The following is a 27,853-nucleotide window of genomic DNA, read 5'->3' as shown; positions in this document are numbered from 1 at the left end:
CGGGTGAGGGGCAGCACTGGCTGCAGGGAAATGCAGCCCCGACTTTCCACACATCTCTGTGGTTGCTGCACCTCAGTCCGATCTTGCAGCTCCACCCCACCGTTCTCATTTAGTCCTCTCACACACAGCTCTGCCAGGGCCCCTGAGTCCTGCACCGCTGTGCAGCCCCCTTGTTCCCCAGTCTGCCCCCACCCTGCTTTGTCAATGCGCCGTACTCCAACATTGCCGCAGCTGTTCCAGCCCTGGCACCTCCCGTGTCGCCTGCCAAGCACGCCCAAGTGCTGTGCAGCAACCCCTCCCTTAGGGACTTGAATCGAGGGCTCAGCCCATTGTGACCTGCCAACCGAGGTGGTGTCTGGAGATGAGAGCCTGGTGCATTGACCCGCTGTACCCCTCTAGGCCCCACACTCCCCCACCCCCCCGTGCTGTGCCCGTGCCCTGTTGGCTCAAGTACCTTGGTGTTACTCTTCCCTACAGCTCGTTTCTTGCTTTGCCAGATCTGCCGGGGCTCCATCTGAGTTCCTCGGAGTGCGATCAGTGCTCGGTTCTTGTAACAGTTCCCGTGTCAAGGGGCTCGGCCGCAGGTTTGCGAAGCAGAGGAGGGGCTGGTTGTAGCTGGAAGCCGTCCGAGCAGTGCCTGGTTCAGATGCATTGGCCTTTTGGACTCTGCCTGCCGGCAGATCTCAAGGCAGCGCTCGGCTGGGCTGGTGGGGGCAGCGGCAGGGCAGGGACCTGTCGGTGGGATTGGAAGGGGGGCTGGCACTCAAGGGCAGAATGGAGCAGGGGGGGAATAAAATGTGGACCCTGGAGAAAGCAGCAGCCCAGGAAGGTTTGCACCAGCGCATCCGGCTCTTCGGGGGAGGCGCCAGGGGCGTGACGGTATCAGAGTGTGTGGGGGGGGAGCAGGTGGCATCCAGTCTCCTGTTCTCTGCCAGGGCTGTGTGTGCGCCCAGGGCTCGTCCTCATTCTGCCTGGCATCACTCGGCCGAGTGTCACCCTGTGGCATGTGGTTCAGGGGGGGTTGACATTCGGGTGACACCCAGGATGGGCCAGCTGGGTTCTTGTGCCTGTCCCTGCTCTCCCCCATCCCCGCCAGCCCCCAAAGTCCTTGTGCTCTGTGCCCATCGGAGGAGAGCTGATTGCCTGCTGCTGAGTGCAAAAGGGGCAGTGGGCGAACCACACGGTTAAACCACTGACCACTCCCAGCCCCGCCACGGTCAGTCCCCACTGTGGTTTCTAGTTTGTGGGGAGTGGCTCTGCAGGGAGAAGGGGGAAAGAACAGCAAAGAGCCCAGGAAGGAGACAAATTCTGCGTGGCTAAAACTCCACCTGCACTGATCAGACATCAGAACCGGAGCTAGTCTCATGCTTCAGGTGCCAGGCTGTTGGGTGGTGGGGGGTGAAACCTCAGGCTGTCAGGAAATCTGGTTCCGCAGCCTCCGCCTGTGTAATTCTGGGCGATGCGGCGTGCGGCCAGACAAGCCTGGCAGTGATTAATTACCTCTCCATGCTAACTGAGAGTCCTGGCATGGGAAAGCGTCAGAGGAGATGGAGCGTACGGCACTGGGAGCTGGGGCACGTGGCAGCCCAGCTGCACGGAGAATCTCCTGCTCTCTCCCAACCGTACGGAGACTGGTTAATTGCCCAGCCCGGATTGTAAGAAGGTCGGGAGATGGCAGGTGCTCCGTGGGCTGGGCCATGCCCTTCTTGCCAGCCGCGCACCCTGCAAATGGATCAGTGCTCAGCCGGGGACTCCTTCTGATTCCTCTTGCCCGCGGTGGTGCAGGAAAGTAGTCTTACTCAGTGGATTTATCCGTCAGGGCAGGAGGAAATGTACAGGCCCTAAGCTGGTCACCAATGCCTCACAGACTGGTGAGGAGCAGGGGAGCCCAGCGCACAGCCAGGCCTGGTGGACCGGATCTCCCCAGTGTGCAGTCTTGGCAGAGGGAGGAGGAGCCACCGGCGGGCTCCTGAGTCATGCGGCCTGCCTGAGGCAGCATGTCATTGGCCCTCCATGGTCACCGGCCTGCCAGGAGTTCACTGCCCCGCTCTCTTTGGGGTAACAAGTCGGTAACTGTCCCCTGCTCAGTGCTTCCATACGTGCCCCCTGCAGCGTGCGATGCCGGAGCCCTGGCTCGGGGATTCATTCTCTGCCCTCTTGCTCTTGTATTTCTCCTCTACAGGCTGCCCCCTCAGCCTTCCATCTTCCCCCAACTCTTCCGATCCCGAAGGCCAGCGACTGCCCCATGCCGGGGCCATGTCCTCGGAGTTCTTGCACCATGGTGGAGGTGGAAGAGTGCTGCTTCTCCTCTGCAACACAGCAGGGACGGGACTGCAAGCTGCCAGGTATGTCGCTTTGCCTCCATTATATGCTGGGGAATGTGCCTATCATGCAGTTCGGTGCACGCATTGTGCAGCCGGGAGTGCAAACCGGAGGGTGCAATTGCAAATTCATTATGGTTCAACGTGCACTTGCCCAAATCCACACGGAGAAGCTCCTGCTGGCTTCTCCGGGATCCATTGTGTTACCACGCTGGATGCCTCATGGCACCCGTCTCCTTGGGATGGAGCGGGCAAGCCATGGCCGAGTCGCTGAATCTCTTGTCTAGTGGTTAGAGCACTGTCCTGGGGCTCCAGAGACCTGGAGGGTGTGGGGGGTCTATTCCTGTCTCTGCCACTGGCCTACTGGGTGGACTTGGGTAAGTCACTTCACCTCTGTGTGCCTCAGTTTCCCCTTCTGTAATATGGGGATAATGCCACTGGCCTCCTTTGAGAGCGGCTGCTGACAATCATTATATAAGAGCTAGCTGCTGGGGTTGTTGTTGTTATTGTTATTATTATTAACGAAGCACCAGGAATGGTAGGTGCTTGATTGAACCTCTTGGGTCTGCAGAACTGATCTTGAAATCTTGTGCCAGTGAGCCCACTCCCTTTTGTCAGAGCCACTCCCCCCGCTTCTTGCACTTAAGCTGTTGCCCCGCGTAGCCCCCGTGGCTGGGCTGAGCTGGGTTGAGCTGCCAATGCTGAGAGGCAGGGGAAGCAGAACAGACAGGCTGCCTGCATGGGACAAGGAGCCTGGCTCAGGACAGGAACCACAGACTGCCCGAGGCCCTGGGCAGCAGGAGAGCATGCCAGGCCCTGGGTGGTGGGACTGCAGACCGGAAATGGGGGTCAGCATTGCCAGTCATTGCAGCTGGGACTTGTCTGGGGGGTGGAGGGCCAGATCAGTCTGATCGCCAAAGAAGAGAGTGGGGAAACTGAGGCAGAGCTGCTGCAATACTCTATCTGGCCATGAGGGGGCTCTGTGCCCCCCTCACTCGGGGACAAGGACTCCGTCCCAGCCTCTCCTCCTCCAGCAACATAAAGCCATTTACCGAGTACCTTGTCTGATCCCTCTGATCCCTGTTCTCCTGGGCCCAGCCACGCTGGGGCTCTGTTCTCCTCTCTCCATGCGCAGGGGCAGGGATGCTCACAGATGCCGCCGGTTCAGGACCCTGCCTGGCCTCTCAATCCTCCTTCCAAAGACAGCTCAGAGGAGGGAAGCCGCTGCCCCCTCCCACTCTCCTGGGGGCAGAGCTGTCGCTGAGAGCCCATCTGAGCTCTCGGAGGGCCGTGCCAGTCACAGGGCATCTCAGTCTCTCCCTGCCCGGGCCGGGGGTGGGGTTGTCAGGGTATGTGTATGGGGGGAGGGCTGGAGGAAAAGTCACAGGCCCCCCTTGCCTCCACATCTCTGAGATGATGCCACATTGGCCGTCTCGTGGGGCATCGCTCCCTGGAACGGCCCAGAACCAGAGTGGGGCAGAGGGCATAGGAGTGCAGCAGGGCACTCAGAGGGCAGACAGGCAGCAGCCCACATCTCACTGGGGATCCTTCCCACCCCTTGTCAGCGGCTGTGGGTCGGGAATGTTAATGCCATTGGCAGCACTCGTCCAGCCCCTTCAGCGGAGCATCCCCACGGGCCCTGGGCCTCGCACTGGCGGGAGGTTGGCCAGCTGTCCGCGTAGGGAAGGAAACCGAGTCAGGGAGGGCTGGAGCCATGTGCACGAGGTCCCACAAGCGGCCTTGTCTGTCCAGTGTTGAGTGTTAACCTTCCCGCTGGCAGGGACGGGGGGAGCCCGGTGCTTCCCCAGCGCTTTTCACAGCCTGCATTTCAGTGATGCTTTGCCTGACCTTCACAGGGGCCCTGTGTCCCAGAGGGCTGTATGGTAGGTCAGCATGGCCCCTGGCTAGCTGGGGTCGTGCCAGCAGCAAGCTGCTCGTCGGATGCCCCAGGGGCCGGTGGCCATTGTGGCAGCTGGAGCCATACAGCCGAGGAGGCTCAGTGTAATAGCTCCCATGCCAATGCCTCTGGCACCCCGACACAGCCCCCGCAGAGCTGGGAGCCACATGCTGGGGTCACAGATGTGACACACTGACCATGCCCACCCCGAGCCGGGGCCTTCCCCGCAGCTATGGCAGGCGTGTGAGGTGAACGCGGTGGGTACAGCCCTGGCCATGTGCTGTCGGGGCTGTTCTGTCACAGATCACCCGCTGGAGGAGCTGATGGGCATTGCATGTGTGCGTGTTGGGGGGAGGACTGGGTTGTCCTTCCTTGGGTCTCTTCTCTGTTTCATGCACCTGCTGGGCCCAATTCGCCCTGGGCATAAGCATGGTGCCCCCACCTGGCTTTCTTGGGTGGGAGCCAGCTCCTGGCAGGGCTGAACTGGCAGGGCTGAACTGGAGCCAGGAGGTGTATGAATCCGTGAGGGTCCAGGAATTTGTTTCTCCCGTGGCTGGGTTATTCCTTTTCTCACTCTTGCTCTGAACTTTCTGGGACTCTGGTTTTGCTCTGTCCTCTTCGCTGACTCTGCACTCGGCTGGGACTTTATCCCAGCATCGGGTGTGTCTCCTCTCATGTGCTGTGGCTGTTGTGTGGTACTCCCTCAGCCCATGTGTCAGGATAAAGGGCAGAGGGAATTGTAGGCACATGTCTGCTTTTTCCTTGCTGCTCCTGCAGTGCAGGCTGCCTTTTCGGATGCAGCCTGGATTTGCTGACAAACTTTAGTTATTTATTGGTTTATTTTGATGGCTGAAATGGTGGCATCTGTGTAAACCAGGGGTGGGCAAATTTTTTGACTTGAGGGCCACATCTGGGAATAGAAATTGTATGGCGGGTCATGAATGCTCACAAAATTGGGATTGGGCTGTGGAAGGGGGTAAGGGCTCTGGTTGGGGGTGCGGGCTCCAGGGTGGGGCCAGAAATGAGGAGTTCAGGGTGCAGGAGGGGGCTCCAGGCTGGGGCAGGGGAATGGGGTGCAGGTAGGGGGGGTGAGGGCTCCAGCTGGGGGACCATGCGGCTGCTTCCGGGAGCCATGTGGAGCGGCCCCTTACCTTGCTCCTCGGCTGGAGCTCTGGAGCAGGGCCATGAGGCTTCTTCCAAGAGCCACGTGGAGCCCCCAACCCTGCTCCTCGGCTGGAGTGCCGGAGCGGAGCAAGCCCCAGACCCAGCTTCCCTGTGGGAGCTCAAGGGCCGAATTAAAACAGCTGGTGAGCCAGATCTGGTCCACTGGCCGTTTTTTACCCACCGCTGGTGTAAACGATTGAAGAATGCTCCAGAATTGGGATTTGTCTGGGTTGGATGAGTGTTATTTTAATAGCCACACCTAGCTCTTGCTTAGCCCTCTACAGCTGTAAGTGCTGTACAGAGGAGAGTAAGTATCGCTAAGCCCATTTTATGGATGGGGAACTGAGGCACAGACTGGGGCGTGATTTGCACGGGATCGTGCAGTAAGTCATGGCTGGGAATGAGACCCAAGAGTCCTGCATCCTACCCACGTGGCTGTGCTGCCTTCTCAGAGAACTTAGCCTGACTCACAATCGCCCATGTTTTAGGAAAGTCCACAATTTGTGACCGACCCCAGCCCTTATAAGGGGTTGAACCAAAACCCAGGATCCGAAGTCTACAGCTCGACGCCGTATCTGTGTTCCAACGAGCTGTTCTGGGCCCTTTCTTGTGTGTCAGATACATAGCGTGAGTGTCAATAAAGAGACAATAGTGAGTCTGGTCAGTTAGAACGAGTGTTTTCGATGGTTGTTCCTGGCTGCTCTGGGAGTAGAGTGACATGCACGGCCAGGCATGTGCAGAGGAGTGATGGAGAGACAGAGGCAGGTATGGTATATACAGCTACTGGGGTGTGTCTGTCCGGAGACACAAACAGAAGCACGGGTTTTGTGTAACTCTGGCAATATCAGCCCCGCCACACCTTCTCCCATGCCTGCTCGTCCGAGCTGGGACTTCCCTGGGAACAGCGCAGGAAGCAGAGCTCTGTAACTGTTGTGACTCCTGTGAACTGTACATTGAATTATTCCCCAAGGACACTGCTGGGACAGGAAGCCATTTTGTGTTCAGCTGGGTGCAGAGCATGCCAGAGGAGATGCACACAGCATGCTTTCTGATGGGCTCTGTCCTCCCTTGGTTTGCTTTCCCCTTAATGGAAACTCAGAGTCGTTCTGGCAACAGGCAGCTATTTGCTCGTTGCTCAGGCAGGATCCTTGTAAACGGGCTCTCTGGATTGCCAGCGCCAGCAGCTCCCACAAGAACAGTCTCAATGCTTCTGCTCCAAGTTGCTCCTGGAAATGGGAAACCTGGAGGACTGTGGGCATAAGCGAGAGCTGAACTGATCAATGGGGCCTCAGGCAAGGTTGGGTTTGAGCCCTGGGCCAGGTTCTCCTCAGCTCCTGTCTGACCCACCCCTCTTTGCCCATCCTGAGTCTGGCAGGCAGGTGAGAAGCAACATTGCCTAAAGTCCAAGCTGGGAGCTTGGCTATTCAGTGGGTCAGTCAGTGATGCAGTGGGGGTGGGGGCCATAGCACCTGCCCCATCAATGCCTCCCTGTGCTGGCTGTGAGCGTCACCAGGAAAGATTTCTTAGCACCAAAAACGGCCCAGCAATGAAAACATGATCTAGCAGAGAATGGTCTCCTGGCCCTTCCCATCTCCAGCAGCCAGGATCCTACCCTGGCATCCTCCTGTTAGGGGCTGCCAGCTCTCCAGACACGTTAGCAATACCCCTGACTTTCAGAGGCCTCTCATGCATGCACAGACTCCTCCATTGATTCACGTCGTGTCATTGCACCCACCCCGTGCTGGGTGGGGTCTGCGAACACAGCGTTCGGTCCCCGGGGCCGGGCCGAGTGCAGGGGTTTGGATCCATCGGTTGGTTCCCTGCTCGATGGAGAACACAGTGGCTCAGTCCGGAACAGGCCTCTGCCTCCCCCTTCCTGAGCCCAGGCCGAGCCTGCTTGATATCTCTGGAAAGGAAGACGCCGGAACAAGTGGGCAATGAAGCAGAAGCTGGGGCTTGTTGGAAGTGATTTTCTTTCTGTTGCTTGGCCCAGCAGCTGGGCTGTCATTAAGCCCGGAGAAAGCAGGCATTCTGGCACGCTAATTGCTTCCTCTGGATGGGGCAGGGCTCCAGGGAGGGGAACAGAAGGTGGTGCTGCTCCTGGAATCCCTGTGCTGGGTCTTCTGGTCAAGCTGGGCCATTCGGCCCCCGGTGACGCTAAGCCCAGCCCATATTTCTTTTCCTTTCAAGCTGGTTCTCGGGCCGAGGGGGGGAGCGGCTCAGCGTGCCCTGCTAGGAGCTCTGACACAGACCGCTGGCTGGCGGGCCGCCATCAGCTGGTAATGAATTCGCATTTCACATCACAAATCCCATTAAATACCGTTCTGTGTGTGCTCGAAGCAGCTAGTAAAACATTATCGCCTGGGAAATGGCTTGTCATGCACTGCGCTTTATAGAGTGCAATTGAGTGGGAAGCACTTACACTTCACCCAGACGGGCCCAGTGTGGGTGTGAGCCCTGCTGTCCCAGCAGCCGTGGCCAGGCGAGCCACTTCCTACCCACTCCAGCCTCATCCTGGGGCTCATCTCCTCTTGGCTGCTGCCCTGCGCTCGTGCACCCTAGGCTGCATAGCTCAGCACTTGCTGAAGTCCCCAGTGAGCCTGGGGCAGAGCAGCAGCCCCATGAGGCCGGGTAACCTCCCTCAGGGCGTGAATGGTGCCGAATGCTTTAAAAAAAGGTGCAAGAAACTCCCCAGTGGATGGCTGTGGGAACCCCAGAAATGCCCTATTTGTGCCACCTTGTCTTGAATGTTGCAACGATCGCCAAGTAATGGGTGGTTTTCAGAAGGTAGTGGATGGATGGATGGATGGATGGATGGATGGAGCAAAATAACAGGTGCCCGGACTCCTGGGTTCCATTTCAGGATCTTCCATTGACTCCTTGTGTGCATGCTGTCGCTCTGTCTGCATTTATCCCTCTGACGAATGGAGGCAGTAATTCAGGTACCCAGTGCTGTGCTCTGACTGCTAGGCAGTGCTTTCTCTCTGCATGGCTGTGTGCTTTGGGGCTCCCTTCTCTCAGACCAGCTAGAGCCCCTAGGACGTATCCTAGCACACCGGGGGCTTTCACCCCTGAACAGGAGAGGGGATGGCCAGAGACGCCTGAGAGGCTCAGTGAGGGGTGGTTGCCCATTAAGGAGATGGCTCCTGCCCGGATTGGCCAGTGATTTCTTTTCTAGCGCAGTCTCCAACCTGCTGTCTGTGGCTTTCCAGGTTTGGCCCCCCGCTGCTGACGAGAGAAGACAGAGCCATCTCATGGGAGCAGCTCCAGCAGAGTATCCTCAGCAAGATACGCTACCTGTTAAGGAGTGAGGCTCAGGTGCAGGTCAGTCCATTGCCCTGCTTTGGGTGTGTTGATGCCAGTCGGGACGGGGAGAGGGTGGGACCTGCTCACATCTGGGCACTGCCTGAGCTAGTGGCTAAGGAGCAGCGCCCACCAGAAGCTCCCGGCATGCTGTAGGGAAAGGGAACCTGCCTGGGGAGAAGCGTTCCCAACCCCCTTCTAACGAATCTCCTGCATTTCGATCCCAACTCTCCTCTCCAACATGTCACTCGGGAGGAGTTTGACTCGCCAGGCCGGATGCTGTTCTTACGTCGGTGTAAATCCGGAGGAACCCATTGGTAGCAGGAGAGTTTCTCTAGACTTACACAGGTGGAGATTCATGGATTCCAGGGCCAGAAGGGACCATCGTGATCCATCTAGTCTGGCCCCCTGTGTCACAAAGGCCATGGGACCGCCCCAAATAATTCCCAGAGCAGAACTTTTAGAAAAACATCCGCTCTTGAGTGCAAAATAGTCAGGGATGGAGACTCCACCCTGACCCTTGGTAAATTGTTCCAACGGGTAATTGCTCTCACCATTACAAATGTGGCCATGCGGCTCTCAGAGGGTACTCTGCCATCGTGCATGCGTGCAATAGATAAAACAACCAAAGAGCAGGTGCCATTAGCCCTAACTCCCCCGATCCTTCGCACCAGTTTCTAAGCCTGTTTTCATAGCCCAAGAGCTTTCTGTGGGGGCTAAAATTTTCCATTCTTGCTGATTGTTTGGGCAAAGTTCCTCGGCCGTGTCTATGTTCTGGGCAAGTGGGGGCTGGGAATGGGAGAAGTTATTTTCTCATATAGAAAAAAAAATTGCAACCTTACACAGAGGGAACGTCCCAACCCAGCCACCCCGCTTGTGAGAGCTTCATCCCAGCAGAACCGGGTGCGGTGGGAGCTGAAACCAGGGGGAAATCGCCTGATTTCCTATTTCCTTACAGACTCGCAGTGGGTTTGCTTGGAACATTTTGCTGACAATCACTGACATGTTGAACACATGTTCCAGGTTCTGAACAACCCTGGTGCCTGAATTTATGGTGTAGTGCGGGACAATCTTTGTAGCCCCAGTGTGAAATCAGACTACACCAGGCAATTTTGGCTGAGTTTTGCTCTGAGAATTACCGGGGGGGGGGGGGGGGGGGGGGTTAATCTGAAATTCAGTGCTTACAAACGGCAGAAAAGGACCTGGGGATTACAGTGAACGAGAAGCTGGATATGAGACAACAGTGTGCCCTTGTTCCCAAGAAGGCTAAAGGCATATTGGGCTGCATTAGTAGGAGCATTGCCAGCAGATCGAGGGATGTGATTATTCCCCTCTGTTCGGCATTGGTGAGGCCACATCTGGAGTATTGCGTCCAGTTTTGGGCCCCCCACTACAGAAAAGATGTGGATACATTGGAAAGAGTCCAGCAGATGGCAACAAAAATTATTAGGGGGCTGGGGCACATGACTTATGAGGAGAGGCTGAGGGAACTGGGCTCATTTAGTCTGCAGAAGAGAAGAGTGAGGGGGGATTTGATAGCAGCCTTCAACTACCTGAAGGTGGGTTCCAAAGAGGATGGAGCTAAGCTGTTCTCAGTGGTAGAGGAGGACAGAACAAGGAGCAATGGTCTCAAGTTGCAGTGTGGGGAGGTGTAGGTAGGATATTAGGAAAAACTATTTCACTAGGAGGGTGGTGAAGCACCGGAATGGGTTACCTAGGGAAGTGACTTCCACCCACATCTACTCCCCTGGCTTGTGAAATAGGAAGTGCAACATTACGTGCCATGTAAGTTTTTATTAGCTGTGGAAACGCAGACACAATCTCTAAGGTGGCTGTGGCTAGATTATAAACTTTTGATCTATTTATTAAAGCATTAGAAACCCGCTCCCGGGGGGAAAGATGAATTTTAAATGTTACATTAATTTTTGTGCCTGTTAATCTCCTTTCATATTTGTTCCAAGTGGATAGCATTTTAATTAAATTATAGCTTATTAAATCATCATCGGAACCCAGGAGGGACCCAACATCACATTCCTGTGCAAAATGAAGATTGATTATTGCATCCAACTCCAAAGTGGCCTGTAGATGCTTTGCTGAGTTTATTCCCAATATGAAGAGGGCTGGGGAAGAGCTCAGATGAAAATCTCTAAATCCAACTTTGGGCCTTTTGATCTGGGTAGTTTTTGAAGTTGGACTTGGTCATAATAGTTTTATTTCCCCACAAGCAAGCAGGAGACTTTTCCAGATCCATGCCCCAGAGCTAGCAAAGGGAGCCTTGACTTATTCCTTTGGCTTTGTACACACTGGACTGGAACCCTGGGCTGCTAGGGCAGAAAGGCAAAAGTGCTATAAGCCACAGTCTGCACAGGTACAGTTTGAAAGCAGGGTACGCTGGACTGGTACAAATCACGGCACTGATGGAGCTCCCCCCTCAGGGCAGGGCTGGATGTCATGCAGGTAAAACAGCTCAGCCGGGTCTTCTCCACAGCTCCCCCCAACTCCCCACAGGCTAGCACTGCTGAGCTCTGCCCCCTGAGGGTGCCCCTGGCTGAGATACTGTACATGCACGTGGGTGGCTGGCCCTTCCTGCTGCCCATGCTGCACCCTGTTTTTAGCTCTCTGTCTCGATGGGGGCCAGCACCGGTTTGTGTCCTCATGCTGGGAATTATGCCCCCCATGTGGATGTACCCCTATCCCGCATGCCCTGCCTGTGGGCTCGTGGAGCAGGGCCCCCGAAATGACAGACCTGAAAATCCCCAACGATGCAATCAGCCAGGTCTGTTTGATCTGGGGAGAGCTCCTCTTGGGGCATGGAACCACTGGTGTTGCCTGGCCTCTCACAGCCTGGTGTAACACCAGAACAAGTCAAGGGACCTCAGTGGGCTGACACCGGGGGTCGTTCTCACTGAATAGCTTTGGTTACCCATTGGCAGCGGGTTGGATAGACTCTCAGACTTTAAGGCCAGAAGGGACCATCACGATCACTTAGTCTTACCTCCTGCACATCGCAGGCAACAGAACATCACCCACCCACTCCTGTAACAGAGCCCAACCTCTGGCGGAGTTACTGAAGACCCCAAGTTACAGAGAATTCACTATTTACACTAGTTCAAACCAGTGAGTGACTCGTGCCCCATGTTGCAGAGGAAGCTGGTAACTACAGGTGCCACCACCTCTGTACTGAGCAGAATTCGGACACGGGTGAATTGAGCCCAGAGTCTATATGGTGCCGCTCATCTATCCCTGCGCAGGTCTAGGTGTGATCAAACCAGATCCTAGGAGCCGCTAGCATTCCCGTACCCCTCTGACTTCTACAGCATAGTATGTGTGCTGCGATTGCAAGCGGCGGCTGGAAATCCTCAGGCAGACAGCCTCCCAGATCAAACCCAGCAAGTGTTAACTTTTCAGAACCCGAGGTACAGGAAAAATCAATCAAGACCTTGGCCAAACGCTCTATTTTCTGCCCATCAGCCCTATTGGCTTCCACTCCATTGAGATTGCACAGGGTTATGCCAGAACTGTTTTGTCTCCCACCCGGCTACCAAGACCCTTCTTAAGAACAGGAAAAAATGCATTGATTTTTCTGACTCTAGGATTTCCCATAGATCCATCATGCCTTCTGAAGAAAATGAAAGCCTCCCATAATGCACCTAACCAATTGTGCAGTGCAGCATGGTGTGTGTGTGTGTGCGGGGGATGGGGACAAAAAATTCCTTCCTGACCACTGGGGCAATCAACTGGTGCCCTGAAGCATGAGATCACCTTTTCCCTATCTTAGCACATAACGGCAAACACTGATATTGTCTATGACACTTGCCAGGCTCTATCTGTTCGAACCAGCCTCTTTAGTTGACTCTGATCTGTAGCAGCAGTGAAAGCCTTTTAGTAGTTCTAAACTAGACTGGCTACTAATTCCAACAAGTGGCTTCATATTATGGGAAGCACAAACAGACAGGCCTGTTTGCTTTCCTCTGTACCCCTCCTGGCTGTAAATATGGCTGCTGAGTCCCTTTTCTGCTCAGCCCTTTACATTGTGCTGAGCGGCAGTGCAACTCAGCGGCTATCCCCCCCGGTGTCGCTGGTAGCCGCGGTACCTTTGCAAACACTGCAGGCCTTGGGCGGTGCCTTGTGCCGTGGGTTCAGTGCTGCCGGCCCACCTCAGTGCTCTCCGAGTGGAAGGCAAGTCTTTTCTGTGCGCTGACTGCCTTCCCCACGGAAACACCAGCAGTTCCTCTCAGCCGGGTAATGGAGAGAACCAAGGGAGCCGTCCTGCCACTGCTTTCCCTGAAATAGTCAGGGATGTTCCCCACCAAGCTGGTGTCTGTGGGAAGTTGCCTGGGCCAAGCCAGGCTGGCTTGCCAGCTCCAATGGTTAGGATTTTTCGGGTTTGTGGCCCACGAAGCATTAATGAACTGGTTTGCCCAGGCCAGCACAGGCTGAAATGAGACAGTGAGCTGGAGGACCCTGTCCTCTAGGGTGACCAGATGTCTCGTTTTTAAAGGGACAGTCCCATTTTTTGGGACCTTTTCTTATAGAGGCGCCTATTACCCCCCATCCCCTGTCCCGTTTTTTCACAGTTGCTATCTGGTCAGCCTAGTGCCCTCCCTTACAGGGCTTTCAGCAGCCTTTTCTCTGGTCAGTGTGCTGGCTTGGGCGCATTCAAGGGAGGGAACTTGGAGTAATGGAAGGGTTCATCTGGAAACAGCAAGCTCATGAGCCAGCAGCAGTGAGCAGAGCAGACCTACCCTGCTTTGAGAGGGGGCAAAGCAGGGGTGCCAGTTAGCAGGGGCCAGCTGCCCCTCAGTTTTGCACCACAGCAAAGTGTAAACAGGCAAAGGAAGCGCTTCTCCGCGCTCTCCCTGGGGGGAACCTGAAGCCCTGAGTTGTGGTCTGAGTTGGCACAGGGCTGTCCCCGAGGAACTGGACCAGCATCTCCCGAGCTCCAGGAAATGTTTCCCTGGCAGTGTCGGCTGCTCCATGCCCGGCAGCAGGAGAGCTGACCCCCCCTGCCAGCCCCCACAGCCAGCAGCAGCAGCGCTTGCAGCCCTGGGACCAGAGCGGTAACCATAGCACTTCACATGGGTAAACAGCTCCCGGGTGCCGAGCTGATAGGATGAGAGCCAGGAGAGAGCAGTGTCTGGCTAGACTTGGCGGAGGGGAGACCTGATGAGTCTCCCCCACAAAGCAGAGCAGTTTTATTGTCAGTGTAACAGCCAGTGCTGCCCTTAGACGTTTCAGTTGCTCCTGGTGGAAATCAGAGGAAGTTATTGTACGTAGCTCTGCTACTCAATCAGACAATAAACTTTTTCTTTCTTGAATTAGTCTGTGGACCCGTGGGACATTTTTTTTAACAATTCATGGAGAGCTCATAGTCTGCCAGGTTGTTACAGCCTTGGAACCGGTCTCTTTACTAACTTCCTTGATACATGAGTATGTCCTTGAAGTGACATTGTTTAGAGAGCACAGTTTCTTCATAACATTTAAGATGTATTGTGTCATATTATGTTTTCATTAAGGCACGGTTGAGAATCATCCAGTTGGGTCATTGTAGATACATACTCAGGGTTTCTGTAATACATTATTGAACTGAACAGTTTCCAGAGGCTTTTAGATCAATCGTTTGTAAATGCAAGTTCCATTTTTAAATTTGTTTTTATGTTTTGAATCTTTGCACCTTTGGTACCTTGAACTGAAGTGTGGTTTTGTGTTGTGGAAATATCAGATAAATAGATTATGATGTTTAAGACTTTATTTCTAATTACTGAGTAACTTAATAGGAAAAGAAAACACATTGCCATTGGAAAAAGGTGATAATATTTTTTATCTAATGGAAATACACCTTCAGGTGTCTTAGAGCTGATAGGAAACCCACATTGGCCAATCTGTTGTAATATTTTCTTTCCAATTATCACTTTAAAATCTTTTCACCTTTCCTTTTTTTTTAAATTAGCGCCAAAACGAATTTCTTCTCTAATTTGTTAGTTATTCCATATTTTAGAGGAATGTTTATGGGGAAACTCAACTACTTTAGACTTAATAACTTTTTAATGAGAAATGAGATATACAAATTAAGAGTGCATATATTTGCTTGCTTATAATTTTCCAGAAGGTAATATAAATGAAAATAAAAAAGTATGTGGGTGTTCGAGGGTGATTGGTGTGATGTTGTAAGGACAGTGATGTTGAGCAAATATTCAGCATGAATTTTACTTAATGGTTAAAGTTATTAGTTCTTGTTTTAAGGCTCCAAAACTGATATAGGAAAGTAAATGCAAAGTAATGCACTTTGGAAAACATAATCCCAACTAGAAAAGGAGTACTTGTGGCACCGTAGAGACTAACCAATTTATTTGAGCATAAGCTTTCGTGACCTTATGCTCAAATAAATTGGTTAGTCTCTAAGGTGCCACAAGTACTCCTTTTCTTTTTGCGCATACAGACTATCACGGCTGTTACTCATAATCCCAACTATGCATACAAAATGATCCAGTCTTAATTAGCTGTTACCACTCAAGAAAGAGATTGTAGAGTCATTGTGGATAGTGCTCTGGAAACATCCGCTCAATGTGCAGCGGCAGTCAAAAAAGCGAACAGAATGTTGGGAACTATTAAGAAAAGGATAAGTAATGAGACAGAAAATATCAGAATGCCTCTATATAAATCCATGGTACACCCACATCTTGAATACTGTGTGCAGATCTGGTTGCCCAAACTCAAAAAATATATATTTGAATTGGAAAAGGTACAGAAAAGGGCAACAAAAATGATTAGGAGTGTTAGGGTTCCCTCCCCACTTTGAACTTTAGGGTACAGATGTGGGGACCCGCATGAAAGACCCCCTAAGCTTATTTTTACCAGCTTAGGTTAAAAACTTCCCCAAGGCACAAATTCTTCCTTGTTCTTGGATGGGTACAGCTGCCACCACCAAGTGAGTTAGACAGAGATTTAGGGAAAGGACCACTTGGAGTTTCTGTTTTCCTAAAATATCCCCCCAAGCCCTTTCACCCCCTTTTTTGGGGAGGCTTGAGAATAATTTACCAACCAAATAGGTAAACCAGATTTTTAAAAAACAGAACTTTATTATAAGGGGAAAAAAGTAAAAGAAGCACCTTTGTAAAATTAGGATGGAAGGTAACTTTACAGGGTAATTAGATTTAAAACACAGAAGATTCCCCTTCAGGCAAAACTTTAAAGTTACAAAAAAACAGGGATAAACCTCCCTTTTAGCACAGGGAAAATATACAAGCTAAAAACAAAAGATAATTTAACGTGCCTTGCCTTATTTACTTACTTTTTTTGCAATATTGAGACTTATTTTAGGATGATTTTAGGAAAAGGAGTTTTTTCACCTGATGCTTTTTTGCTTCCGCAGAGAACACAGAAACAAAGAGCACAAACAAAGCCTTCCCCCCCACTCCCATTTGAAAGTATTTTTCCCCCGCATTGGTCCTTTTGGTCAGGTGCCAACCAGGTTATTTGAGCTTCTTAACCCCTTACAGGTAAGGAGGAATTTTAGGCTACCCTTAACTGTATGGTTATGACAAGGGGTATGGAACAGCTTCTGTATGAGGAGAAATTAAAAAGACGGGGACAACTTGGAAAAGCGATGATTAAGGGGGGGTAATGATAGAGGTCTATAAAATCTTTACTGGTGTGGAGAAAGTGAATAAGTAAATGTGATTTACTCCTTTATATAACAGAAGAATCAGGGGTCACGCAACAAAATTAATAGGCAGCAGGTTTAAAACAATGTCTTTAGACAGCGCACATTCAACCTGTGGAACTCATTGCCAGGGGATGTTGTGAAGGCCAAGACTATAACAGGGTTCAAAAAAGAACTAGATAAGTTCCTGGAGGATAGGCCCATCAATGCCTATTAGCCAGGATGGTCAGGGATGCAACCCCATGCTCTGGGTGTCCCTTGCCTCTGTTTGCCAGAAGCTGGGGGTGGACAACAAGGGATGGATCACTCGATGATTACTTGTTCTGTTCATTCCCTCTGAAGCACCTGGCATTGGCCACTGTTGGAAGACAGGATCCTGGGCTAGATGGACCTTTGGTCTGACCCAGTGTATTCTTATGATACCTCAAGATTTGGAATTGGGAATATCTTGCTGTATTATCTCCTGAGTGTTCTACATTTACATATAAACTTAAAATATGACATTAATTGGTGTTTGTATATCTTTTTTATTTCTTTATATAGGAATTAGATACGATGCTCCTGTCAGCTAATTTCTAAGTTATTATCTGAAAAAAAAACCCTAGAGTTTTCAGGTGCCTAAATAGCCTAAATCCCACACCCCCTCAAAAAAAATCTGAAATGGCGCCCCGGGGCAGATAACCACTCGGGGGGTCCTTGTCCCTTTCCATAGGAAGGAGTGGTGGAGCCATAAACTAACATACCCACTGGCCAGTGTGTGTTCTCTGCCCGCACTCTGGATATTTGATCCAGTGAGGAGGTGAGGCTGCCATAGCTGGCTGCTATGTGATGTGAGCCTTTAACTCAAGGTGGGAGCTGATGCTTTTAGCTCTAGAGGTCACAACCAAGATGGCCACCACGCAGTGCTCTAAGGGCAGACGGGCTGGCAGAGGGGGCCGCGCTGGGCTGCTGTGACCTTCTGAACTGCACTGAAGGGACACAGTGCTGCAGAGAGGCAGCGTCAGCCTCCGGCTGCTTGTTAACAGAGAGCAGCTGATCTCGAGGTGGTGGGGAAACAAGTGCTCTGCCAGGACTCAGCCAGACTGCCACTCGGGATTCCAGAGAGGCTGCAAAGCAGAGATGGGGTCCCTCTTGCTAATCGCTGCCCTAGGATAGGGAGACAGGTCTTATTGCTAAAATGAGGGACTGAGAGTTAGGATGCCTGGCTCTGTTCTCAGTTTGGCTACTGACTTGCTTGGGCAACTCAATGCCTCTGTGCCTCAGTTTCCCTGTGTGAAATATGGGCAAAGTAATGCTTACCAGCCTCACAGCTTGAGTGGGCTGTAAAAGATAATTAGTGCTGCTTTAGCGCATGGAAATCCTCTGATGAAAGGCCCCTAGGTAACAATGGTATTATTCTTGTGACGCATCCGTAGCCACCGAGGAATTTCACAGACAACACTGTGTTGCTTGGAACTTCACGACAGCTACAGGGAGAGAACTCAGACCCTCCAAGAGCATAGCTCCTGCTACCACTTGAGCTAAAGGAGAATCTCCGTTTGCAGCTATCAATACAGGGCCTATGGCACAGAGCAAGCAGTTCTGATCTCATCAAGTAGAGTGCGGGAGATGGCAATCGTTACCTCTAAATACACACACTAGCCAGTTCATTACAGTGCTGCCGGATGACCTAGAGCAGACCCCAGTGCCCACAGGTAGCACAGCCTTCCCCGAACAAATTCACACAAACCTAAGGAAGATAAACTCCCCTAATAAAACACCCCCAGCTCTGTCAGACCAGGTGGCTGGCTGAGCAGGCAGCAATTACAGGAGCCTTCAGAGGATGACAGTCAGAGGTAACTGTTTGCAATAGCTTCCCCTGCTCTCCGAGAGCAGAGTCCTCCAGGGATGTCTCCTTATGGGCAGCAAAGATAGCAAAAGACAGCCCACAGCACCGTCCCAGCTAAGTGCTTTGCCCACCTTGCCTAGTGAGGCCAATGTCCCGGGGAGATGGCAGGGCCTCTTCCTCCTGACTGGTGAAAGGAGGAGCTGGTTTTGTTTTAAGGCGGGGTAATGTGCTTGGACCCATGCTGCAGCGCTCCAGTCCCTATGGCCAGTCGCAGGGGGCGTTTCAATTTGCTGGGGTTGGTCCAGGCCCATCCCTGGAGTCATAGATTTTAGGGCCAGAAGAGACCAGTGTGATCTCTGACCTCCTGCATAGCACAGGCATCCAATCATCTCTGCCTCCAGCCCATTGTCAGAGACTGGGACATGGGCGGTTGTGCCTAGTGGTCAGGGCAGGAGTCAGGCCTAGTAGTTGGAGCAGGAGTCGGTAGCCAGGAATCGGAGCCCAGGGTCAGAGGCCAGTGCTAAGGGTCAGCGCCTAAGTCAGGAATGGGAGCCAAAGGTCAGAGCTGGGCAAGGCAGGAGAAAGCCGGGGAACAAGCAGGAATTATCACAGCCGTGGGCAAATGCTATGAGCAGCTGCTGAACCGTGGCTAGGCTTGAGAGCCAGTCTACTGACTTTATTCACCAGTCCGGCGATGGAGCCAGTCGGGCAGCCTGCTGCAGGCCAGCTGCGCTCGTTAGGTTGCCAGAGACCAGCTCTGTTGCACCTGATCCTTGCCACCCATCGCTCCTGGGTGAGCTATGCAAATCATTTACGAAGACACCCAGTGATGAAGGCCCCAAGTGACAGAGAACCCACCATGTCCTGGGGTACGTTGTTCTTGCAAACAACCAGGAATAGATCACCCTGGTGGGGATGGGAGCATAGGGAGACACCTGAGCTGTCTCTCCCAGCCCCCCGCTGCCAGAGCCAGGCCCTGCCTGCCTCAGGGATGTGCCAGGCACACATAGATGCCCATGCCTAGTGTGAAATTGCACACTGCCTCCTGCAGCAGGCCTCTCAGCAGGAGCCTGAGAGATGGATCCATTTCGCTAGATTGTCACGCCTGCAGCTGCAGCTTCTTTACACGTGTTCACCTTGGTGGCTGCAGAAGGCTGGAGCCAGCGATGGCATGAGAACGCGTGGCTGGGGGTGCTGTGAGGCTGCCGTGCCCCAGGGTCTGATGGTAGACTCATTTATGAGGCGAGGGCCTACGGGAGATTGTGCCGGCTGCACACAGCAAGCGTCCCGCTTTGCAGTAATTAGTAATGTCATTAATAAATAACGTCTGGGATTTATAGAGCACCCTGCACCTGAGAGAACCCACGGCTGTGCACTGCTGCTGTGGCTGTTATTAGCTTAGTCTGCAGTGAGCTCCGTAATAGTAACCACACTTGTCACATGGGAAGAGAGGATCCCTGCCCTGAGGGTATAACAATCTAAGAGCGCTACAACAGGGATTGCCTCAAAACCTCCCCTCCAACAGGTAGTGCTGCTGGGAGAAGGAACGTGGGTTCTGCTACACACCATTGCAGAAGGCTTGTTAAGAGAGGCAGGCTCTGGAAAGTGAGAGGACCTAGGGTGTGGGCTGAGCTGTCCTGAAGGTGGAGCCACAGGAGCAGCCAAACATAGGGAGAAGGTTTGAGATGAAAATGACGTTGCCTGATTGGTAATTTTCATGTTGATGAAGACAACCCGCAGGGAGGGGGGCAAGGTTTGACTCCGTACTGGGGGTGGTTTAGCTGATCTCTAAAAGCTGTTCTCACTTGTTTAAATCATTGAAGGCTGGCAGGGTCAGGCCAAAGTTAGCCATGCGGGTACACCAGAGATCCAGCATATGTCTACACTGCAGGCAGAGGGAGGTGGGATTGCAGCACATGTGGGCCTACCCACGCTGGCTTTGTTCTAGCGAGATTGAATAACAATAGTGAAGCCATGGCATTACGGCTAGCCGGTCGAGTACTCAGGGTCTCAAGCAGGATAGGCTTAGATCTCAAAGGTATTTAGGCGCCTAACTCCCACTGGACTCAATAGGATACCTTTCAAGATCTGGGCCTAACTAACCCTCGTAACAGCCCTGCAAGATGGGGAAACAGCAATGACGTTACTAGCCCAAGGCTACGGGTGGGACTTGGCCAGAGAGCTAGGATTCGGACGCTAGTGGTTAGGTCTCATCTGCCTGTCAAAGGGAGAGCGTCACAAGATCTGGGTAGAGTCTGGTGGTTTTCTAATGCTATGTGAAAATTTCCAGGGCAAGATGGAACTTCTGCTTTGTCAAGATTGTCTGTCCCAGCAGCATCTATAGTGCAGGGGGGCAAAATCCTCACCGAGGAACTACAGACCTCTACACCCGCAGTCCATCCTGGGTGGGTTAAAAACCCACCCTCTGCAGTACGTCCTTTCAAGGGTACTGGGCTCATTTCTAAATCTAGGGCAACACTCCGACCTTGGTTACACCGTTGTCGCCGAGAGCAGGAGCTAGCTCCCACCGGGATAATGATTTGGGCTCCCAAGCAGTTTGATTCTCTTTTCTTTTAGAGAGGCAGGGTTGCCTAGTAGAGAGAGCTCTGGGATTTCTGTATACTATTCCCAGCTCAGGCACTGGCCTGCTGGGTGGCCTTGTGTGAATCTCTGTACGGCTCTGTGCCTCAGTTTCCCCACCTGTCAGCTGTAATGAGAAGTCCTTTGTGAAGCACTTTGAGATCTACTGGTGCAAAGCTCTGTATAAGAGGTTGGCATCATTTTCCTTTTGCTTTAAAAAAAATCATGAGTTCTCCTTTCAGTTTAACCAGTGTTGTTTTTCGGGTTTTAAAAAAAAGAACAGAATCATAGAATATAAGGGTTGGAAGGGACCCCAGAAGGTCATCTAGTCCAACCCCCTGCTCGAAGCAGGACCAATTCCCAGTTAAATCATCCCAGCCAGGGCTTTGTCAAGCCTGACCTTAAAAACCTCTAAGGAAGGAGATTCTACCACCTCCCTAGGTAACGCATTCCAGTGTTTCACCACCCTCTTAGTGAAAAAGTTTTTCCTAATATCCAACCTAAACCTCCCTCACTGCAACTTGAGACCATTACTCCTCGTTCTGTCATCTGCTACCATTGAGAACAGTCTAGAGCCATCCTCTTTGGAACCCCCTTTCAGGTAGTTGGAAGCAGCTATCAAATCCCCCCTCATTCTTCTCTTCTGCAGGCTAAACAATCCCAGCTCCCTCAGCCTCTCCTCATAACTCATGTGTTCCAGACCCCTAATCATTTTTGTTGCCCTTCGCTGGACTCTCTCCAATTTATCCACATCCTTCTTGAAGTGTGGGGCCCAAAACTGGACACAGTACTCCAGATGAGGCCTCACCAATGTCGAATAGAGGGGAACGATCACGTCCCTCGATCTGCTCGCTATGCCCCTACTTATACATCCCAAAATGCCATTGGCCTTCTTGGCAACAAGGGCACACTGCTGACTCATATCCAGCTTCTCGTCCACTGTCACCCCTAGGTCCTTTTCCGCAGAACTGCTGCCTAGCCATGAGTGACCAGAGGTATCAGCTCAGCACAGACAGTGTTTTGGGTGGAGGAGCAGGGCCTGAAGAGCCCCGTGCAGTTTCCTAAATGTGTTTATTTTCCTCTGCAGTTTTTCTGCGGTTCTCACGTAAGGCCAGAAGCCCCGTTTCAATCATTTCTGAGCCAGCCTGAGTATTTTTCAATTCTACCTTTGGGAGCCCACCGAACGAAGAGCTTTTAACTCCCACTACACTTTCTGCTCTGCAGAATCCCAGCCCGCAGACACAGGAGGGCAGTAATCAGGGAGGGATTCCAGTGCTTAGGGGGCATTGATTCAGCAGCTGGTGCTAAATTAATGCCCGTTACCGTTCGTTACACTGTAGCTGGAGGTTAATGCACCTAGCTCAGGAATGCTAAGGGAGGAAAGAAAGGTGAGTTCTAAAGCCAAAGTGCAGAGTTAGTAACCCTCACGTTTTAACCCCTCGGTTGTGCTTTCTATGCCATCAGCCTGGTCACACAAGCCAGCACATCAGCTCCTCTATCGCCCCCACCCTATGTCACTAGTGCCTGCAAGTAGAACGGGGCGACATTTTTCAACCCGACGGTTGGTGGAAAATGCAGATTCGGCGTCACCGAAACATTTCCTGAGTTTGTGTCAATTTGGCCAAATGTTTCAGTGAAAAAAACCCAACGCCTAAGAATGATGAAAAAATCCAAACGTTTCATTTTGACGTGTTCGAAAACAAACGGTTCCGTTTTTTGACGGAAACAGCTTTTCTTTCCGAATTCCCCTTAATTTTATTTTTAAAACATTTTAAAATGTAAAGAAAAGCTGTAATCTCAAGGAGACCTTTAGTTTGACCCAAAACAATTTTTTTTTTACTTAACTTATAATGTAAACAGACAAGACAGATAAATGGTGGGAGGAGAAACTGAGGCACAGAGCATGGCAGTCACTTGCCCAAGGTCACCCAGCAGACCAGTGGCAGAGCTGGCAATAGAAGCCAGGTCTCCTGAGGCCCGGTCCGGGCCAGTGCTGGGAGTAACAGGAGGGTACCGGAGCGTGGGATCTGGGAGTCAGGTGGGGGCGGAAGCCCTGTCCCGTTGCTGGGGAGCCCGCGAGTGTAAGTAATTACATCAACGCTGTCTAGCATCCGTGAGTGTCAGGCAGCAAACCCGAGGGATACCTGAGGAGAGCCCCAGCCTCTGCCTGCTGTGCAGCCCCTGGCTCCAGCAGGCCTGGCCCCAGCATCCTGGCCAGCGGGAGCCGGGGTGACCTTGCAGCCCTGGAGGGCTCAGGCTGGTAACACGGTCCTGTGTCACTCGCTGCTTGCTACAGCGTGAGTGAGGCCTTTTCAGTTGGAGAGGATTGCAGTGAATGACAAGTCAGCCAGCGAAGGGGCGGTTTGCAAACAGACACATCCGGGGTCTGGCCCCCGTGCCCATGCAGCTCGCTCACTGCCCCCTGCAACACTCCAACAGAGTGGCATGGAGGAGGGCAGCAAGCGGCACCACACTACCCTCCTGGGGTCCGCCAAGAAGGGCTGCCTCCTGGATGCTCTGAGTCAGAGCCCCTCCGGACAGGGGCAGTGGGGCCGTGCTGTCTGGATGTATCCTCTGCCCCAGGCAATGGGAGAGTGTGACTGTGAGTGCTTTGCTCCACTGCGGCCTCCCGAGTACCCCAGGTGGACGTGGCTCTTGTAACTCAAGTGCCTCCCAGCTACTGCTGTTGGCTCCATCGTTCCAGGCATGGAGGGATTCAGGCTTCTCGTAAAGCTCTCTTGTGACGGGGCCTCCACCACTTCCCTGGGCAGACTCTGGCCAGCTGAGCTCACCGAGGAAGTGCTTCACTGCCAGTCAGCCAAAATGCTCCTTAATGCCCCTCCCAGCTATTCGCTGGAGTGCTGCCTGGACGCACTCCTCTCTTTCTCTGGTGTCGAATGGGGGTCCAGGCATGGCCTCCCTGCACAGGAGGCTGGGAGGAGAAACACCCTCCAGAGGGTGAGGTGCCCTGACACTCCGGTGAGGGGGGGCTGCAGCAGTGTGGGTCACCCCTTACGGCCAGCAGGGCTGAGGCCAGCCAGCCCTGATTGCAGAATGAGCCACAGCTGGGAGAGATCAGCGTAACTGTCCCGTAAAGGGCAGCAGGAGGCTGCAGTGGGAAGCACATGAGAGCTGGCTGGCCCACTGCAGGGGCTGGAGAAGTGCCCAACAATGTGTTTATTAACACAACCCCCTGCAATCAGTGCCAAGGGTAGGAATCCATCCCACAGTCCGGTATTCACCTTCTTGGCGCAAGGCAAGGACATCAGGGCTGTCTTTAAACTGTGTGGGGTGCTGGCATGATGTCATCGGGTCCGGCTGGACAGCAGCTCTGCAGAGAGACATGGGCCATTCTTCTTGGCCAGGGTGAAGGAAAGGGTTAACCATGGACCCATGTCCCTAATCAGCATCTGCTCCTTGGTGAGACAAGTAAGAGGAATTTCATAGATTGTAAGGCCAGAAGGGGCCATTAGATCATCTCTGGCCTACTGTGCAGCACACGCCGGAGAACCTCACCCCATCCATCCTGATACAGTCCAGTGCACGCACACGTTACCTTTTACACACACAGCCCAGCGGAGTCGGCTTCCAAGCTGGCTGCAGGACAAGCGCCCTAGCACGGATTTGAAATACAGCCCCGGGGCTATTTTAATCCTCTATTTAAAACGACAAAAGAAAAGCAGAGATGCAAGGAGAGGAACTGATGCCAGGAGAGGTGACCTAGAGGGAGCGGTGCAATGGGGCACCGTTATTCCGCCAGGGCCTCCGTGGGTGAGAATTATCCATGTACTAATGCAGGGCCAGCCCAGGGAGCGGTGGGCAAACCCCTGAAGGTTGGATGCTTGCTCTGCACGGCTGGGCTGGGCTCACGGGACAAGGCTGTCTGGCTGTGCGGCTGCTTATGGGCAGTGTGCCGGTCTCTCAAGAAGATCCCCTTTGTCGTGACGTTTGGGCAGCTCTGTTTCCCATAGGAACCCGGAAGGGCACAGGCAGCCGAGGGAATGCAAGCTGATTAGGGAGGATATAATCCAGCCCTGGGAAAGACTCCTGTGTGGCTGGAGATTTGGGCTGAGGGTCGACTGGACCCAAAACCCAGGGGACAGCTGATTGTTCAGAGAACGGTGTAAAACGTCATGAGCTGTGGGTCACCGGGAAGATTACCAGGGCCTCTGGGCAGCCCTCGCCTGCCCCCTCCCTCTGCATCCTCTCTGATTCTCTTCACACCCTTCTTCCCTCCATTCTCCTTCGCTTCTGCTCCTCTCCCTTCAGCCATGCAATTGCTCAGGGCAGAGGCTTGTCAGAGAGGACGCAAGGTTGATTAACCTTTGTAATTCGCCTCCCCCCTTCACCAGCTCCCAGCCAGATGGAAGTCGGCGAGTGAGCAGCAGGAAAGGCGTGTTGTTAATGAAGTGCCAGCAAGCGGCCGATGGCAAAGCTGTCAACGCCTGCCAGCCGCACGCTGCTTTCGAGGGCTGGGAGCTGCATAGGGCTCACCGCTGGGATTTGGCAGCGCTCCTCAGACAGATGGCATGGAAGAGCGGGCAGGCATGCAAAAGGGATTGGCAGCAGGGCTGCGGGAATGCAGGAGGTGGGAGAGGATAGGATCTGTCTCCCCTCACGCTTGGCTGACCTTCTGCTGGTGACTGGTTAAAGGCCCCTTCAGAACTCGCGTCCTCGAGTGACATATAGACTGGCTGCTTTAAGACAGATACGCTCTTCTGCTGTGGGAAAGGGGCGGTCTGCAGCTCGGGAGGCAGGGGCCAGCCGCAGTGACTTCGGTGCAGTCCCTGCTGGAATGGAGGGACCCCAGCGACCTCGAACAATTAATTGCTAGATGGGAAGGATGGCCTTGTAGTTAAGGTACTGAGCTGGGACTTGGGGGACTCCCTGGGCTGTCTGCCTGGCCCTTGTCGCATGTGACCGTGGACAAATCCCTTCGGCCCAGGGAGTTAGTTGCCTACGTACTTCAAGGATCTGGGCCTTAGTCTGTCTGTTCTTAATTTCCCATCTGTGTGATGAGGACAGTAACACCCCTTCTCTTGCCCTTGTCTCTGGGCCAGAGCCTGTCTCTTGCTGCGTGCCCAGTGCTGTGGGGTCCTGATCTCAGATGGGGCCTCGAGGTGCTACTGGACTAGAAATAACAGAGGAAAACACACACCGGGAGTCCTGACTAGTGGCAGCGATGTAGCGGGCACTGCTGGATGTGGGGTTCCTGGCGCTTGCCATGCACAGACTGTTCATGCAAACCAAGGGCTGGGGAACTGCAATGTACTGCCCCTGCTATTCTCACTGCCCATCCAGATGAGCAGGAGCGTCTGCCAGTGCTAAGTGTCCCCTGGGCCCCCATCTTTGGGATAAGGCTGGGGAGAGGGGAATTTCCCTGCAGCAATCCCAGTCTTCATCCTGAGGGGGTGAGAGATCAGGATGTGCCGGAAACCCCCTGTCCCATGGGGCAAGTGGCAGGAGATGGGGCAGAGGTGTGGAGCAGGGCCTTGGAGCCCAGGACAAGGCATTTGAGCTTGATAGACAAGACAGCAGGGAGCCAGCAGGGGAAGCAAAGGTGTGTGTGGGGGGTGACGGTGGTGAAGAAGACAATCTTGGGGTGGCATTTTGGGCAGCCTGGTTGGGGCCCGTAGTGGGTATTGGGAAGAACAGATAGGAGAAGGCTGCAGTAGCCCAGGCGGGGGCGAGTGGGGGTCAATGGCTTAGCCACCAAGACACATGGGGAGATGCCAGTTCCCTACAATACCCACTGCTGGGGATTCACGTGTGGAGGCTGGTGTTAGGGGGTTATTCCTTCACCCACTTCCCTGGTCCTTCTCGCATGAACAGAGAGCAACAATACCCGAAGTCCAAAGGTGCAAACAATTTGATGTTTATTGGGGTGAACTTCCAGCAAGCATGATTCCAGTTTCTTTCCTTAGTGTCCCCCTTCCCAGCTCTGACACCACAGAGGCTTACCTGTGTCCCTGTTCTCATTTCCCCCTTTAGCTAAATATGATTCCAATTTCCCCACCCCCATTCCCTGTTCCCATTTCCCCCCCACGCACCCACCCCCTCCCTCACTTCCTGATTGACTGCAGACTATATAGTAAAACTTATATGCCATCATGTGCCAGCAATGCCCCTCTGCCATGTACATTGGTCAAACTGAACAGTCTACGTAAAAGAATAAATGGACACAAATCAGATGTCAAGAATTATAACATTCATAAACCAGTAGGAGAACACTTCAATCTCTCTGGTCACGCGATTACAGACATGAAAGTTGCAATATTACAACAGAAAAACTTCAAATCCAGACTCCAGCGAGAGACTGCTGAATTGGAATTCATTTGCAAATTGGATACAATTAGCTTAGGCTTGAATAGAGACTGGGAGTGGCTAAGTCATTATGCAAGGTAACCTATTTCCCCTTGTTTTCCAACCCCCCCCCCCCCCCAACGTTTTTGTTAAACCCTTGATTTGTGCTGGAAATGGCCCACCTTGATTATCATACACATTGTAAGGAGAGTGGTCACTTTAGATAAGCTATTACCAGCAGGAGAGTGGGGTGGGGGCAGGTATTTTTTCATGCTTTGTGTGTATAAAAAGATCTTCTACACTTTCCACAGTATGCATCCAATGAAGTGAGCTGTAGCTCATGAAAGCTTATGCTCAAATAAATTGGTTAGTCTCTAAGGTGCCACAAGTACTCCTTTTCTTTTTGCGAATACAGACTAACATGGCTGTTACTCTGAAACCCATAGTAAAACTTGAGTTCTGCTTAGCTATACCTTAACCAATCATTTTACTGAAATTTAACGAACCAATCCTAACATAGTGTAACATGATTATTTAACCAATTATATCCTACCACCTTAATTAGTTTACACCCAGCAAAATTAATTATACAGCAGACAGAAATAATCACAGACCCAGACAGAGATTATACAGACAAACAATGGGGAAATGGATACTACAGTGATAGAACAAACACAGAAATGAGGATTTCACATCCCAGCTATTGATAAGTGAGTCCTTGCCAGACAGGATGCTATCAAACTAAGTTTCCTTTTACATCTTCTAGGCACTTCCCTTTTTCTGGAGGTGATAGG

The 27,853-nt window shown here is 52.6% G+C and overlaps 1 protein-coding gene across 1 annotated transcript in view; it reads left to right on the top strand.

The window, feature by feature from the left end:
- The window catches only part of USP43 (ubiquitin specific peptidase 43), a 211,940-nt gene that overhangs the window by 154,845 nt on the left and 29,242 nt on the right, over positions 1-27,853 (top strand). The window contains exons 7-8 of the mRNA XM_048817556.2: positions 2,183-2,345; positions 8,595-8,706. Coding sequence (XP_048673513.2) covers positions 2,183-2,345; positions 8,595-8,706 — 275 coding nt within the window. The remainder of the gene's footprint in view (positions 1-2,182; positions 2,346-8,594; positions 8,707-27,853) is intronic.

Source organism: Caretta caretta, chromosome 14 (genome assembly GCF_965140235.1).
Source record: "Caretta caretta isolate rCarCar2 chromosome 14, rCarCar1.hap1, whole genome shotgun sequence".
Classification (NCBI taxonomy): Eukaryota; Metazoa; Chordata; order Testudines; family Cheloniidae; genus Caretta; species Caretta caretta.
The sequence above is the reverse complement of the archived record's forward strand: the minus strand, read 5'-3'. Positions and strand labels throughout refer to the sequence as shown.